Consider the following 17,870-nt stretch of genomic DNA (forward strand, 5'->3'; position numbering starts at 1 on the left):
AATTTCTCCTGCTCAGTAGAACAGTCTGAATGTGGAGAAGTCTAACATATGTAGTAGCACTTAATTAAAATTTCTGCAAGAGATTACTGAAATAAAAGCCACAGGTCTGGGTTCCTTTAATTAAAGTTTTGACTTACAAGAGTGTGAGATTGTTACAAATACCTATGTATTTCACATAAATTCAGTTTTGAAAGATTTTTACTTCAATTGTACTTGACTGTGCAGTTAGTCACATGGTTGATCTTTGCTTTTGAGGGAAAACTCCAAAAATGACACAGTCTGTATCAGAAAAGGAAGAGTTATGGAGCTGCAGAAATTAGTGATCTGTAAAGTAGATCCTTAAAAAGAAATTAATTCATCACTGCAACAGCAGTGAAAGATTGTTATATTAATTCTGCAGAGCTGAAGTGTTGCAGTACCATGGTATATTTTTTTCCTCAAGTTCTTCTTAATATAGTGCTTTCCTGAATTGTCCTGTATTGATACTTGCTGTAAGTCTAGTGCTGGTTTGGCCAGTGTGTAATTCCCTTTTTCACCACAATGTTTACTCAGTTTTATTTAGTGTCATTTAAAATTGGTGTTGTAAACCAAATTCATTTTTATTTCTCCTGGTGTTGAGGGGGAAATGAACTTGGTTGCTGTGGTTTAGTGCACATAATGAAGGTTTATGTGTTCAATAATTAATATTCTTTCTGCCTCCAGAACGGGATGGTAACTAAAGATCTCACACGACTGAAAACACTTCTTGCTGAAACAGAGGTAATTATGAGGATATTATTGGGAAAATAATGAGCAGTACCTGAAGCAGCTGAAGGGCTGCTTTCCATGTGTCCCAGGAGATCCAGGCTCACTGGGAACATCCTGGTTCAAAAATTATTGTTTCTGCTGTATTGGTCTTTACCCACCAGCTTCTTCAGGAACTTTTCATCCCAGTCTTGCAGGATGTATGAGAAAATAAAAAGTGATGCTAATAGGTTGTTGATTCCTGAAGCAGCAAGTAGAAAGAATTCCAAGGATTTAGTTCTGCAGTATTTATTTATTTATCTATCTATCACATTTTTCTCTGTTGGAAATTAGTCTGAAGTAATAAACATGACTTCAGAAATTTTTAAAGATTATAAATACCTTCTCAACCACCTTTTCTTCTTCTTCTTTTTTTTTTTTTTTTTTTCTTTTTTTTTTTTTTTTGTACTGGAGGTCAAACTCTCATGTCTGCTGATTAAATTGTCCCCTCTCTTTTTTCCCCTTATGCTTAGTTATTTATTTGAGCTTTATTTTTGATGTAGATTGAAAACTGAAAGACTCGTCAATGTAGTTTAGTTTTTGGTGTTTCAGAAATTCACTGCAGTCCATGTTAAGTTGAGTGCAGGGTGGAATTTGGTCTTTTAAAAATCTCTAAAAGTTTTTTCTAACCAGTTGACTCGGTGTTCCTGTCAAAATTCCTGTTATTATCAGAATCCCTGTTATCAGCAGGGTTTGTGACTGGAAGTGATTCCAACTTATGATTGATATTTTTGAAATAGTTGTTTTAAAACTCATTTTGACAGCAGTTCTTGTTGATGAAATTGTTTTGAGTTCCTTTATAACTGTGGGCTTTTTTATATAATTGTAGGCAGCTGGTAAAGTACCATCAGGATATCATGTAGAAGATTTAGAAGAAGGTATGTAACTCAATTTTAAAGCTACGTAATTTCCTAGTGAGGAGACTTGGATCCTGCTGAATGCTCAGCACTGCATTGCAGGCAAAAGAGGCAAAAAAGAGGCTTGACTGTTGTGATGAGCCCCAGTGAGGTAGAATTATTTCAGTGTTGACTGAATTTGGGGGCAGAAGTTTCTGTTTATTGACCAGGGGGCTGTATCAGAGCCTGTTGTGTTCTGCAGATGATTTGAAATCTGCCTTCATCACCTTTGCTCTAAAGAGCTTGTCATGGATTGTAAATCAGTTTTAGGGTGGGAGGGTGTGTAATTTTGCTTGTGTTCAGATAGACCTTGAGTTGATGCTCAGAGATGTGGCTCCCTGAGCAGTTGCTGTCTGACTGGAAAACTGAGAATTGAGGAATAACCGTGGTTGTGTCCTGGCAGGGTCACGGGATGGTTGGCACTTCCGTCCCCCTCCCAGGGGCGTCACCAGCAGTGAGGAGTACACACTGTGTAAAAGGTAAGAGCAGTGAGGAGTACACACTGTGTAAAAGGTAAGAGCAGTGAGGAGTACACACTGTGTAAAAGGTAAGCTCTTTGCTTCATTTAACCCCCTCCAAGGGAGCAGAATGATTCCTCTTTCATTTACCTGCTGACAGAATGATGAAGAGGCCAGGAAAGTGAAGGTTGTTAGAACAGGAGTTGACCTCTTCACAGGTTTTTGGAAGGTTTTTTTCAGTTTATCCAGCAGCACTTCAGTTTATAGAATAGAATCACTAACTCAGTTTTCATAATACAGTGATTTGAGGGGCATTTTTCTAGTGGCAGGTCAGCATCTCTCTTTCTCCCCTACCTTTTCTAATTTGGGTGATTTCAGAGGTGTGAAAAGTTCCCCAGGCAGCAGTGTAAGCAGACTGAAGCACAGTTAGCTTTAGGTGCTGCCTTCTGGTAAATGAACTTTGTTGGTAGATGGGCTTTGTCTTCAGATAAAAAAAACCAGAATTTCCCTCAGATCTCATTGCTTTCCCTTTTGCATAAAGTCAGATACACAGAGAGGATCCAAAGGCTTGTATTGGTGTTTCTCCTTGTCTTTTCCAATCGTCTGGTCAATATTGCCTGCACTTTGTGTTGTTAATTGTCATTGCTCTGCATAAAACTGTATTAATTTATATGGAGAGGAGCCATCATTATGCACTTGATTCTGCCATTTATGTAACTAATGCAAATTATTTTCAAAAGCTCTGACCTGCTTTTTAAATGGCATGACTGAACTACTGATTTTGATGTACTTTTGGCATGATTTTCTAAAGATGCTAAATCTTGGCAACTCTTCTTGACTCTTAATCACGTCTGGTGCTTATTCAGCAATTTTAAAAAATCAGATATTTACAATTTTTAGCTTGTGGTGATCTTTTGTTGAGTAACATCTATCCCATGTTTCCAACCATTGCTCTGAAACATTTTTCCACTGAAGCTGTAATGAGCTTTAGGCTAGCTGTTAACCCTTCTAGTAAGAAGGATATGCTTTGCTCAGCAAATCCCTGTGAACAGCATCATTCTGAGCAGGGACTGAAGATTTTAGTTCCTTAGGAGGAGGCAGTTACAGATACTGAATATGAATTTTTGAAGGTCTGGTTTATTTTTCCCCTGTGCCATAAAGCAGTAGGAGTGCAGCATATTTATTCTAGATAATGAAGCTATGGAATTGCAGGAGGTATTAAATAAGAAAGTAAAATTGAGGGGGGAAAAAAAGTGTTAAAAATATGAACAATGGGATCTTGGAAAACCTGTATAATGATGACAAATTTTAAAGTAATATGCTTTCCTGTTAAATAATGAAAAGGCAGCTCACTTGATTTTAAATCTGCTATGTAGGTTATAAGAACAGGTCAGCAATTTTTTATGCTTGCACTCCATTTACTTTAGGAAGTGAAATTCATAATTGTACCTTTAGCATTCTAATGCAGTGGTGCATTGGAAAATTGACAGAAAGAATACTGAAATTGACTGCCAAGAAAAAACGTTTTAATTTAAAATATATTAAGAAACATAGCTTGAGAAGGCCTTTAGTGACATGGTGTTATACATCATGTTTATTGTGTTTACAATTTGGGCATGCAAACTTTTCAAGTTCATTTCATAAAGGAAAAGTGTATGCTAAATCAAATTATAGCCACTGATGCAAGTGTGACCTAGATGTGCAGGTACTTGTGCTGCAAGGTTTTCATGTCACAGTCAGGTATGGCTTGGTTTTGTCTCAGCTCAAAGTTCACAGTTTAATTCACATTATATAACGCATGTACTGTGGAAATAAAAAAAAAAAAAGTGATGTTTGCATTAACTTTTTATAGTCTCCTTTTGCAAAACAAACAACAAACAAAACAGTCTCCTGGCCAAAATTTTATTCTGTATAACCAATGCTTTCCTGGTAGCTGCAGAACTTAAATCTCTCCCCCTATTTAATTTTCATTTTGTCATTTATTTTTTAAGTGCTTCAGTTTTGAAGAATGATGGAGCTGCAGCTACTGCCTTGCAGTTTATAATTTTAATACGAAGTTAAATTATAAAAATAACCCCCAAGTTATACAGGCATTTGCCCAGACTTGCAGTAAATTCTGGGAACTAGAATGCTTCAATTGTATACAGGCCTTTGGAATAGCATTAATTCGATGCATCAGCACATGCCACTAAGTGGATAATGTATTTCTTTAAGAAATTCTTAGTGTCTGCAAGAATAGATCCTTTTAGTCTAATACACCCTTTCCAAAGAGGAGGATTAAACCTTTTCCTAGAGGTTTCTGTGGAGGTGTATTTAGTAGAAGGGACCATGTGATGTCACTGTTGCTCCAGGAAAAACTGCTGATTGAGTATTTATCAGCTAATAATGTAATCACTGGAAGAAATTATGCTACATCTTTCCTTTGCCCTTGATTAACAGGGGGCTTTGTGCATATTAATACAGTGCCTAGTCATTTCAGGGATGCTCTGTGATCTCCTTGTGTTAATTGCTCTACAAACACTTGATTCTGTTTTCTTTAAAGCTGGAAATTTCTTAAGACTTCCATCCCCCTGTATTTCTAAGAAATGTTATATATTTTCCTGGGCTTTGCAATGAGAAAAGCTGCTGCGTCTTTTAAAAATGCTGTATAAATATATATATATTTCCAAAGTAGTTCACATGGACTAAACTGCCTTTAGTTCTGTGAGAAACTTAAAGAATGTCCAAACCTCCTTCTGGCTTTACAAGTAAAATTGTGATTTATTTTTTTCATAATTGGAGGCTGAAAAGTTCAAGGCATAATGGTTTTTCTATTTTGTATAGATTTTTAGAGCAAGGGATCTGCAGGTATGGTGCCCAGTGTACTTCAGCACATTCCCAGGAAGAGCTGACAGAATGGCAGAAACGATACGCTTCCCGCTTGATCCGCTTGAAACAGCAGAAGGAAAACAAACAGTGCTCGGGCAGTTACATGGAAACCCTCATTGAGAAATGGATGAATTCCTTATCTCCTGAGAAAGTGGTAAGGAAAATATCCTGCTTCTCCATGTGCTCCCTTTTAAAACTAACATGAGCCTGGTTTTGGCACTGACTATCAGAGTTGGTCGAATCACTCCTCACCGAGAAATTGTCCAACCAATTTGCTCCCCTTTCCAAACTGCCCTAGGTCTTTTTGCAAAGAGACTTAGGCTGATTTGTGGGTTAATCACAGCTCTTTCATTTTGCATATTCACTACTCCCAGTGTAGGATGGGTCAGCAAGTCTCATGGTATTGTTCCTGTTCCCTGACTAGATGGCAGAACTTCTTAAACTGGAGAATAAGTGGTAAAGGTTTCACAGCTTAGTGGGGAATTCTCTTACTCTCTTACTCTTTAGTGGGGAATAACTCTTACTTGCATGTGGCTCCTTTTCTCTGCCTGCAGCTGCAGGCACTGGTATGAACAGCCAATCCCCCAAATATTCAAAACTGTTTGAGTACCAGGGAATGTGGGATATGGATATGATCAAAGTTAGTAGCTCTTTGGAGTTAGAAAGAACATTTTTTGTGGCACTCGACCAGCTCTACTTACCACTGACCCTAAGGAGTTTTTAGTCCAACTATTATTGATTAAAATCTGAGAAAAGTGGACTTTATGCAAAATGCATTGATGAGTAGAAAGCCTGATTATTGTTTCCTGTTGTCTCAATAGTCTCGATATCAGTGAGATCTGGGATCTTCTGGGCCTCACTGTATCACAGATCCTTTTTTCCAAATGAAATTCTGTTCTGCTTTAGACATTTCCAATTAAGTTGTTTATTGAAAATCAAGTCTTGTGGTTAATTGTCCCTAAATGGTTCTATTCTTCACTTACACAGTGAGGTCTGGTAGATTTAGCTTGTCTCTCTGCATTAGCACATATTTACATTAATTCCTGTGTGGGACTTGCATCAATCCTGCACAATCTGGGAAACCATTCTTTCCTCTTTCTATTAAACAAAACCTTTTCCTGAATGTTTGTGTTTTGATACTGCCTGTAGAAGTTTAATGTTGTCTTCCTTTTCTTTTAATCTAGCTTAGTGAATGTGTAGAAGGAGTGAGAGTAGAACATAATCCCGAGCTCTCGGTAACTGTCACCACCAAAAAGTCTCACCAGACATGGACATTTGCTCTCACATGTAAGGTAGGACTATTTATTTTTTAAAGTTACTCAGTAATAACTAGAATGCAACCCATAACTTCTTGAAATTAAGATTTCAGTTGCATCATTCTTAAAATAGAGAAACTTCCTAGCACCATCCCTTCTCTCTCTTTTTTCTCAGCAGCTCTGGTGATTATGTATAAATTGCCCAGATTTTTGGAAATCGGGCAGGATCTGTACCTGCTCTGAGAAACTGATAGTTCTTATTAACCCTTTTAACCTGGTTGCAAATGGAGATATTCCTGGAATAATTTCAGTATTTCAGCCTTTGTATTTCTCTTCCAGCCTGCAAGAATGCTGTATCGAGTGGCATTGCTTTATGATGCCCATCGACCACACTTTAGTATCGTTGCAATATCTGCTGGAGACAGCACTACCCAGGTATCACAAGAAGTTCCAGAAAACTGTCAGGAATGGATAGGAGGAAAGATGGTCCAGAATGGAATAGATCACTATATATACAAAGTCAGTATAGCCTTTAACACAGAAATCTTTGGGACTTTTCGCCAAACTGTGGTGTTTGACTTTGGATTAGAGCCAGTCCTCATGCAACGAGTGATGATTGATGCTGCTTCAACTGAAGGTAATGTACTAAAACTTTTTTTTTGGTATAGTGGAGATCTTTCATGCCATCTCTTTCCTTTTCAGTTTTGGGCAGAACAGCATCTCTGTCAACTGCTCATGAATGTTTTGTGCTGTATGTTATGTTCTTCATAGATATGAACAGAAATAGCAGGCAACAGTTTCAGAGGGTGTAAATCAGGCAGATAATTGGAATATGACTTACTTTGTGTCAGGATATGGCTCCTAAGTATGATTAAAATGCTGAGAATTTCTAGCTTGGTGTGTGTCTGAGTGCAGCACTTTTATAAAGGCAAGTTCTGCCTTTATAAAAACATGTTTATGTTTTTATAAGCATTCTTATATTGATGAAGACATTAAATATGTCAGAAAAGGTTGTTAGAGAAATGAAGTGTTTCTGTATAAGAATACACAGGGTAATAAACCCAGTAATTAAAACAGACTATCTGAGAAGTTGGTTTGTATTTATTTCTTCTCTTGCAATACCTGAATAGGATTGTCAAAGGGAAGAGGCTGAGTATAGGCTTGTAGCTCAATAATTTGCTGCTGACATGAATTTTGAAAATGTAAAGAGCTATATTTGTATTTTGAAGTAAAAAAAAAGAGCTACAAATTACTGTGTTAGTATGTTTCTTAAACTGATCTTTGTCTCTCAGTTCAAACCTGAAATAACTCCAGTATGAGAAAAATATCAGAAAATGGAAAGATGTGTGAAGAGTGCAAAAAAAAAAGGAAGCACTTTGATTTAAGAGAGCTAGATATAGGTCACTATATCACTTGGCAGTAAGCCATTGGGTGGGATACAGGATCTTAATTTTTAATGAAAATTTGAGAGATAAAAACACCAATGAAACAGAATTGTAGCACTGGGATTTAAGCAGATAGAAGAAGAACAGGGAAAAGGAAGGAAAAAAGATGAAGCTGAGGAAACAGCAGTTTTCTATTCCTGGCCTTTATTTCCATGTAGCAGATTAGCATTTGCAGTGTTCATGGAACAAAGCTGTAAATAGCAAATATCAAAGATCATGATCTTTTGAGATGCCTGGAGCCAGGAGCAGGGGGACTGTGCATGGTGTAACATCTCTTGAGCAGAGGGTGTGGCACTGCCAGGGAGTGGGAGCTCTTCCATGATCTCCATGGAGCACGTGGGTCATCCCAGATCTCCTGAGGCACTGGGGCTGTGGAGAACAGTCCTTGCCTTGTAAACCTGGGCAAGATAAGGGAACCAAGCCATGAGTTACTTGCAGAGTCAGAGTTCCTGTCAAACCAATCTGCGGGCTGGGGCCTTAAACCAAGTGCTAACCACAGGGATCCCAGGAACAGCCAGCTGAATTCCACATGGAGATGGTGGGTGAGGTGGAGGCTGGAGGAGGAGGAGGTGCTGCTACATGGAGGGAGCAGCCCCAGCACTGGGTGCTGCTGTTGCCTTCACAGGTTGCCTGTCTGTGTGCACAGGGACACTGAACTCTTCAGGCAGGTCACCACTAATACTTACTTCAAATGGAAAGAGTGTGTAAGAGCTTTACAGAAAACTGTGACTACAGAATCTTGGGCTTTTTGCTGTGTGTGTAATAGGCAAGGGAAAGGGATAACTACATTGGATCTGTGCCCAATTCCATAATTTCTTTTACTTTTTGGTATATATGAATTGAGATCTTGTGGAAATGCTTTTCTAACAGAAAGATGCCTGAGGTCTCTATGTTTGCATGTAATTCAGGGCCCTGTTGAGATGTTTAGGCAGGAATTAAAGGTCAACATTAAAATATTTTAGTAGAGGAGCCTCCATTCTGCATTTTGAAATCTTTATTTACAGCAGAAGAAGGGAGCTGTAGGAAGTTTTCTGTGCACTGATTATGTACTAACTGCTCTTTAAGAAAGTGTCACTGTGTGTGCAATCTGTGCCAGGAGCTGTTTATGTCAGGCTTCCAGGGAAAGCCTCTCCAGTGCTGGGAATTAAATGGCTGTTGTTCCAGCAAGCAAGGAGTCAGTCCCAGCATAATTACTGAGCTTTTGGGATCTGAGGTGTGATTTGTAGCAGAGAAGGCTTCATTTATGGTGATGTTATTTCAGACACACAAACCACACAAACTTGGACTTTTTCTTGCTGTACAACTGTAGCTACTGATATGGTTCAGGCTTGAGGGATATATTTAAATGTGTCTTCTTAGTGAACACATGAGATCAGTGAGTAAGATAAGCCATGGTCCTGTAGTCATAGTCAAGCTGAACAGAGATTTCTTTTGCTAAAATGCTGGGGGTTTTTTCTTATTTAGACTAAAGACAGTCAAGATGATGTTAAGATTTAATTTGAATTTGAAAATGTCTTTTTTGCACATTTTCAGCGTTGGTGTGATATCCTGGATACCTATGTTAAATCTTACTCAGAGATTATACATTAAGATAGCATAGCTTGACTATAAATGCCAAATATTTTCAGCTCTGCAATTTAACTGCAATTCTGTTAACTGATTCAATGTTGTCATAGTGGTTTTGTGGTATTAATGGATATATTCTAGAGGGGCTGTAGACAGGTGCTTGGTCTTCTGTTTCTCATCTAAGCTATGTGGTCCCTATCAGGCACCACATCTAAGCTATGTGGTCCCTGAAATCAGGGTATGTTGAAAAATTAATTTCCTTTGAATTTTCTTATTTTATATCATGTTAGGTTACATTTCCCAAGTTTTGGCTAGTAAAGTAGCTTTAGTTACTTTATGTAACTGTCTGCACCACACACAGAGTAGGGGATTGTAGAACTTTTTGAAAGGCTTTAACAGTGTTGCAAATGCAATGATTCCTTACCAGCTGATTTATCAGCTTGTTTTTATGACCTTCTAAATGTTATAATATACATTGTAGGGTTCCACACTATTTAATGATTTTGAAATGAGAGAATGTTACAGTTGAGTGTTAAAGTGTATTGCAGTGCCAAGTCCTTCAAAGCTGTTCATGTGAAAGTGCTTTTTTGTCTTTATTCTTTCTAATTGCTATCTATAGAATGTTTTATTTTCTGATACTCATGAAGAGCCTGCTTGCTGTCTGTGCACACCTGAAAAGTAGGGGTAGTAAATACCAGCAGTGAACTTCCTAAAGGTGTTGTGGGCAGAGGACACTCTGCCTGTGTTTAGGCATCTCTGAGGGGATTGTTTTTACTGGTGGGTTTTGTTTGATTGGGTTTTTTTTCAATAAAACCAAGCCAGCTGGGGTTTGTACAAACAAAGCACCCCTTCCCTGCTCTGTCCATGCAGACCTTGAATACCTGATGCACGCACGGCAACAGCTCCTGACCACAGCCAAGCGTTGGGATTCCACGTCCAAGACTATTGTGGAGTTTGAGCCTAATGAAACTACTGAATTGGAGAAGAGCCTTCTCACCAGATACCAAATCCCTCTGTCTGCTGACCAGCTGTTCACACAATCTGTCCTGGACAAATCATTGACCAAGACCAACTATCAGTCACGGCTCCATGACCTCCTGTATATTGAGGAAATAGCACAGTATAAGGAAGTTAGCAAGTAAGTGATTCCTTTATAAAAATACTCCTATTAAAATGAGGGTGACAGCTTTATTCATTAAAGCTACCTGCTTCTTAAAGTATTGAGGCTTCCTGTTTCTTTGAACTGAACCTGAACGAGTCAGGGAATAGTAATATTTGGTAAAGGTCACTAGCACTTAAATGTAAATTCCTGCTAATTCACTGAAACCAAACAGTGTGTATCAGTCTGTGCTTACACTTGCAGGCACTAAGCAGCTGGTGGACAGGATTTTGCTAAATTTGTTTCTGGTTTATTGTCTGCCTATACAAAAATATATTAATAATAGTTATATTTTTGTTCCTGTGTGAAAGTAGGTTATAGCAAAGGAATATATAAAATCTTTGTAAAAAGAGTTGAATTGTGGGTGGATCAGACTGATCTTGTGATAATGTTGCAGCTGACTTTATTTCCTAAATAGGTTGACACACAGTTTCTGAATAAAAGTTCTAATAAAAGGCATACAATATACATTGTTTGGTTTGTTGTTATGTACAAATTACCCAACTGGTGTAGATGCTTGAAAAATATGGATTTAGGTAAAAGATGTGAAATTCACACTTACTAACCTTCATGTGGACTTTTTCTTCTTTTTTTTAGTTTAATATTTGTGGTCAAAAATATTTCCTGTATTCATGTGGTACTAAAGAGTTTTAGAGTTTTATCACTACTCAGAATGGAAAGTCTAAAACATATAATCTCATTGTAGCCTAATTGGGTAGCAAAATTAGTTTTATCAATTACCTGAAGTTCTAAATCAAGAAGTCTTTTTTTAAGATGAAGAACCATTCCTGGAGCTACAGAGGTTCAGCTGAACGAACCCTAGAACTCAGAAAGAAAATACTGTGAATAGTTGTATTTCCATTGCTTTTAAAGCAGAAAAATGGTTCTTTTTTAAATCTCAGCTGAAGGGCAGTATTTGAGCTGTTTCTTATCTTTTATCACTGCTGCTCTCTGCTCTTGAGCTGGAGTCTAACACATGGAGGAATCGTGCTTGAACACTGTTTCCAGCTTACAGAAATACTCTCCATCATACATATTTATAAACAGGTTGACTCTTCTAAGGCCTTTTGAAACAAAAGTGGATTTAAAGTAAATATTATGAAATACCATTAAAATATAAGAAGTATTTTTACTGATAGAATTTTCACCTTGGGAGTTGCACTCTCATGCCTCATAGGACACCAAAGAGCAGCAAACCTGGAGAAATGAAAGAAAAATAAGTATATCCTGTATGTAATGCTTCCCCTTTGGTCTATTTGATGCAACAGTAATTTATTACTTGATTAAGTTAAAAGTAAGTTAATAATGTTCTTGAAATCTTCTGTTTTGATAGTGTTGATGACAAACATTCTTTTGATCTTGTAGCTGACCCACTTTATTGCAAGAAGGCTCAAACCAGCAGACATTTCCACTCCTCTGTGGCTAAGATCACACACTTGGTATTCTCTAGTGAAGTGTCAGGGTTGCAAGCCTGGAAATGGCTGAGAAATCCAGATGCAAGTGGGTTGTAACACCTCTGAAGTGGTGCCACAGTGACAGTGCTGATGAGCTGTTGCACTTTCAGAGTTTGTGAATGTACATTGTAAAAGTAGTAGGATTGGCAGTGTGGTCTTCTGACAGCACTGGAGTAACAGGAGTGTCACATTGAAGTGGATCCTTGGGTTTGAAGAATGTTGCTGGTTTCTCACTTTCTAGGAAGGTGCTGGTTCAGACTTTGTGTGGGATCACCTGAGTGGAACTGGACAGTATTGGGTGAAAGTTGCAGTGGCTTGAACATATCTTGAATTCAGTTATAAGGGAGTTCTGCACAGTCTCAGAGAACTTTACTTTTAAGTTAATGTTTATTTTAATATTTCAAGAGACATTTGTACAAGTTACTCCACATGAGCATCACAAAATAGAATAAGGGAGTCACTGCTGTTGAATTTCCAAGTACCAACACACTGGTTTTGAGGAAAACCAAAGCAGCATTCCAATCTTGATAGTAGTTGGGTTTTGGAGAGTCTAAATATCTGTTCATGGATTTAAAACTCTTCTTTTCTCTCTTGCATATTGAAGAGAAAAGCAACATATACTTGTTAGAGTGACTAGAACATTTTCTCGTATGAACATTAAAGGGTGTGAGGTGACAGACAGCTCCTTCCATGCTCCCAGAATTACAGAGCAGATTTATCTTCAAGGCTGTGAACACGTCAAGGACTGGCTCTGATGGAAAATAAATTTGCTTTTGTCATTACTGTGTGTTGCATTGATCCCTCCCCAGGCAGGTGTCCCACTGCACACCCTGAACCCTGCAGGTGTCAGTGTCAGAGCAAATGTGCTGAATGTGCTTTTGCAAAGTGGCACCTGGGGCTTTGGCCAGGATGGATTTGTTTGCCTTTGGGGAATTTATTGTTTGCATTGGTACTGGATGATTAATGATTTATGAAGTCATTCTTCATAATTATTCTGTGGTTTTAAGTATGAACAACAGGTTTTCTTGTAGCTGCTTCATGAACACTGCAGGCAGGCTGGCATTTGCAGTGCTTAGGAGGAAACAGAAGATTTTGGGGTTTTTTTTATAAGCCTGACTGAAAGCCTTATTTTGTCTAACTCTCCAAAGCAAGGGTGAGAAATGGATGAAAGAAGCAACTTCTGATTTTTAAAAATCAAATCCTGCGAGGATTTTGTAGTTTTGTAATTTGCCAGAAGGTGTCAGCTTGCTCAGTGGAAATTGCTTGGTAATCTAAATTTGAGATTCCCTTTAGCACAGCAGATGCAGTTCAGTCATTTATGAAAACACTAACCTGTGCCTTGTCTCAGAAATGCAATAAAATTGTTTTGCAGCACATTTTTATGAATCTGAATTTCAGCTGATACATATTCAGCAGCATAGGGATCAACTTTAGGGAAGTTTGAACAAAATAAATTCACAATAGCAAATGACTGTATCTCAGTAAGAATTCCCAGCCCTTGTTACTCAGTTAAATGTTTTATATAGTGTTTTAACAAGGAGATATGAGTTCTGTTTCAGATGTGGCTGACTTGCTGATAGCTCCTTTGGAATAGTGCAGCACTTCAATAGAAGAGAGGTTTTCTTTTTGTTATGGGGTTTTTATTGGTATGTGTGGAAATGGGAAGGATTGGGTGAATGCTTTCACTATAGCTCGTGCAGTAACCTCTGTGGTCAGTGATAACCAAAGAGATCCCTGTTAGGTGAGAAAATTTCCCTTGCTTTTGGGGAGTGGAGGACTGGGAAATTCAGATTTGACAATACCCATATTCTGTAAAGAAGGAGCTGTTACCACATGGGGGCAAGCTTGCAGTTTTTGTGCAAGATTTGTGGTTTGGCAGATCTGAAAAAATACATCTGATTGGTTTGGTAGATGTTTAATTACCAAGCTAAAATGTTGGATTTCATTGTTAGAGGCTTATGATTATTGACATGCAGGGCTTAAATGAGCAATTACCAGTTTGTTAGGTTAAAATAGAAATTATAAGAAGAACAGCTCAAATAAAACCAGTATGAGTCTGTAAAGTATTATAAGAAAAGAATGTATTTTTCCAAGAGGTTTCATTTCATTTGTGAATGGGTTTTACTTTTTTCTGTAATTTGTTGCAAATTTAGGAAAAAGTTGCTGATGAGAAAAGAACTGAATATTGTTACTCTACTGTCAGACTTCTTTTCCCCTTTGTTCTTTTTAAAACCGGGTTGAAGCAATCTGTTTTAAAAACTCCAACACACTAGGAAGAGATTACTTTTTATTGGTGAGAGGTCAATAAAGTGTGCTAATAAGTCACTTTAATGTGTTGTGCATGTGACTTCTGGAAAATGATAACTGCAAAGGATGAATTTGTTACATCTCTGATTACAGGAGGAAGCTGCTGCTAATAGGAATTCTGTGGATAGATGGTTTATAGGGCTGAGCCTGTGATTCCCTCATTTCAAATCAAATGATATCATTTTAATGCCTACAATCTGATTTGTTTGAAAGCATTTTGATCAATCCCTCTGAATTATAGGTATAATACCATTTACTTTTTGAGATGGAGATTGCCCTCTTTGGTGTGCAGCCTGGAAGAGGCACATGGGATAAACAGGAATCTTGCTCTGTTCTTTGCCTGCTTGTCTCCCCTTGCATACCTACCATAAGATTACAGACTGTTTAAATAGAAATTTTACTGCTCTGGGACATGTAGTTCAGTCACTCTAAGCTTTTTTTGGTATCTAGTATTTGTTTCTCTCTTGTGAGCGTTCTTTTTTTAAACTTCATAGATGTTGATTGTTTTAAATATGTACTTTATAGGCTACAGTCAAGAGGAAAAAGTGTGGATATTTGATAGCTGCATACTTACAAAGGGCCAGTTTGACTGTACTTGTTCATACTTAAAAATTAATTAATGAAGTGAATCTTCTCTCTGAACGCCTGAAATTTCAAAATCTGAGAGCATTTTTGTGCACTGACTCGATGCTTTCTCACTTAGGTTCAACATAAAAGTGCAATTGCAGATTGTAGCAAGCTTCATGCTCACTGGTGTTTCTGGAGGTGCAAAATATGCCCAAAATGGACAACTTTTTGGCCGCTTTAAGCTCACTGAGACGCTCTCCGAAGACACTTTGGCTGGACGGCTGGTGATGACCAAAGTCAATGCTGTTTATTTATTGCCTGTCACTAAAGAGAAGTCAGCACAGACCCAAGGAACCAAAGAGAAGGTTTATGAAGCAGCTATCGAGGAGAAGACAAAGGATTATATCTTCTTGAGGGTATCCAGGGAGTGCTGCGAGGAGCTGAATCTTCGGGCAGATTGTGAAATGCAGGTGGGTCTGCCTGGAGATGGTTGTGGTGTCAGAGCTCTTTGCCTTGTGTTTGTTTTGCCTCCATAACTGATCTGCTTACCAAACACAAATAACCTCAGATTAAGGTCACTGGAATTGCCTGGAATGAATGCATTTTCACCCATGGTTTATCTCATCCCATTTGTTTTGTTTTGGGGAAACATATGCAAGAATTCTAATGTCTTAATTTAACATGGATAATTGGTCTGGGAAGATTTATGTCGTTCTGAGCTCTTGGTTTTGTGTTTGTTTTCTTAAAACAATAATTAAACTTACTAATTGATTGTATTTGAAGCTTGACTGGAATGCAAAATGAGCTGGGGCTTCAGGAACTGGCTAATTTTTCCTTGAGTGTCTTAATAATCTTGGCCTGAGGCAGCAGATCTATTCTGCATTAGAAATTGAGCCCTAAAGTTGTTTGTAAAATCATTTAGTACTTTATATGTGTATGACTGAAGTGGTGGTCAGATTCTTCAAGAATTACCTATATTTGAATGAATTTTAATTATGAGGAATTTTTTAATGATTATTATTAACTGAAATTTTGGAAAGCAGTCCTCAGTTTAGAAGTGAGGAGGTTGTAATTTGGATGTGCAGAGTTTTTGTTAAAGGTGCTGAAGGTTTTGCTGCTCTCTTCAGTAGAGTTGATATTCCCTATGTGATTCTTAAACCCTGATAAAACTGCTTTTATTTCTGTGGATTTTGGATAAGTTGGGTGGTTTCTTTCCTTTTTATTTTCCTTATAATTAGTCTCAGAAACTTGGTGGTGCCTTGTTTACCTGCTGTTCTGCTTAACTATAATAAAGACACAATTCTGCTTTTATCAGGTAAACCATTCATGAAGTTGGAGTGGAGTGAACTTTAAAGCACTGTGGCTGCTGCCACACTTTTATTTCTGGAGTGGTTCCTCTGTTCTCTACTGTCTCAACCTGCTCTGTGAACCTGGAATTGGATTAACTTTCTTTCCCACTGTTTTCTGATTGTGGAATGTGTATTAAAGCAGGTTACATGCCTCTCCTTCCCAGATGGCCTCATTCAGTGCTCTGCAACAGCAAATAAAACTATTTGATTCCATCCAAGCAGCATTAAAAGCAAAACAAATCTCAAGCTGTTAAAAAAGTGGTGAATGCAGGTAGATAATAGGAGATATTTAATGCCAGGCACCTTGCTTGGACTCCCAGAAGGGGCTGTTAAAGTGTCACCCAGATGAGCATCACAGTATTTCTGCATTTAAATTACCCTCGTTAGGTTGCGTGGTTTTCTGTCAGCCTTGGGTCTGTCTGGGCAGAGATATTTTCCTTGGATAGATCAAACCAGGAGTTTGGGACCACTGCCATTTGAGTGGCAGTCTTTCCCAAACATCTGCAGGATGTGCTTGGGGGACAAATCAGCCCCGGGAGGGATGGGTAGGACAAAGCTTGGGGAGGAGCTCGAGGTGCCCATGGGGCAGGATGAGCTGTGCTGTCACTCTGTCACTGCTGAGAAGTGCCAGCCCTGCTGTGCAGAATGGGGCTGAGGGGCTGGGTGCCACAAATTGCGTGGGGTGGAAAAAGAATTCTTGAATTTTCGTGTGTCCTGTTAAAAAAAGTTTTCTTAGCAGTTCCAAACACCTCTGTGAGCTCCGTGCTTAACGCTGTCAGATTTGTTGCTGCCCTTGTCTTCAGACTTATGGTTGTACATCTTGCTGTAAAATGTGGTAGTCAAGATGAATACTTAATGTCTCTATATCTGCCAGAGATGGAAAGTTAATGGCTACACTCTGCAGGGATACAAGCAAACATTGTTTATTTACAGCAAAGCTAGTGTTGATTTTACATGCTACATAATGATATGAACACTGTAATACTGAAATAAGAGTAGGAAAAAGAAAATGCTAATTTACAAAGTCTTTTGAAGGAGATGATCTGCAAGTAGTAAACATTACTGGTACACCAGAATGATCCCTGTGGTGGGAAAGGGGCTTTGTGGGTAGATAAAGGAGTGTCAGGTACAACAAGCAGTTAAATCTAGAAGAATAAATTATTCCTCTGTATGGGAAATTCTCCTCTGTAGGAGAAGGTTCCTGAGGGGAGTTTATATGGCTTTGAAAGAGAAGTGATCACTTTTCTTTTCCTTCCTTCTGTCCTTCCTTTTTAACTGTCAAGGACTTCTTAAGGTTTTTTTATAAGTTGTCAAAAAAGATAATTGTAAAAATAAATTCTAGTATTGCTTTGTATTTGTTGAACTTTCTGGTTGGTAGCACTAATTACCATGAAAGTGTGATTAAGTAAGAATGGGCTAACATCAGATCAATGAGTGCTAGAGGAGAAAATGGTTAGATCTGAGAGCAGGTGTGGGCATGGGGTACATTTGGAATGACTGCCACCTCCATGGCTTTTCTCTGGGATGACACTGGGGCTGCACCTTCAGCTGGGATGGTGCTAATGGACCAGATTCAGTCATCTTTGCTCTGGGTCTGTTCTTCTCCTCATTGCTAGGACAGAACCAGCTTCTGTCAGGAGGATGTGGAATCTCTCGCTTCAGATGGCCATAGAAATTGTTCAATAATTGCTACTTCCAGGGGAATGGGGGGTGCTTTTCCAGACAGGTTGCAGTGATGTGGCTGCTGTTGGTGACATGTTCA

At 38.4% G+C, this 17,870-nt stretch overlaps 1 protein-coding gene across 3 annotated transcripts in view; it reads left to right on the top strand.

Annotated features, from left to right (window-relative positions):
- The window catches only part of HELZ (helicase with zinc finger), an 85,999-nt gene that overhangs the window by 24,016 nt on the left and 44,113 nt on the right, over window positions 1-17,870 (top strand). For all 3 annotated transcript variants that reach the window (XM_053994639.1, XM_053994641.1, XM_053994640.1), the window contains exons 5-12: window positions 703-759; window positions 1,613-1,661; window positions 2,083-2,158; window positions 4,961-5,159; window positions 6,190-6,297; window positions 6,601-6,898; window positions 10,143-10,410; window positions 14,896-15,229. In XM_053994639.1, the coding sequence (XP_053850614.1) occupies window positions 703-759; window positions 1,613-1,661; window positions 2,083-2,158; window positions 4,961-5,159; window positions 6,190-6,297; window positions 6,601-6,898; window positions 10,143-10,410; window positions 14,896-15,229 (1,389 nt within the window). The remainder of the gene's footprint in view (window positions 1-702; window positions 760-1,612; window positions 1,662-2,082; window positions 2,159-4,960; window positions 5,160-6,189; window positions 6,298-6,600; window positions 6,899-10,142; window positions 10,411-14,895; window positions 15,230-17,870) is intronic.

The sequence above is a fragment of the Vidua macroura genome, chromosome 19 (assembly GCF_024509145.1).
Source record: "Vidua macroura isolate BioBank_ID:100142 chromosome 19, ASM2450914v1, whole genome shotgun sequence".
Lineage (NCBI taxonomy): Eukaryota > Metazoa > Chordata > Aves > Passeriformes > Viduidae > Vidua > Vidua macroura.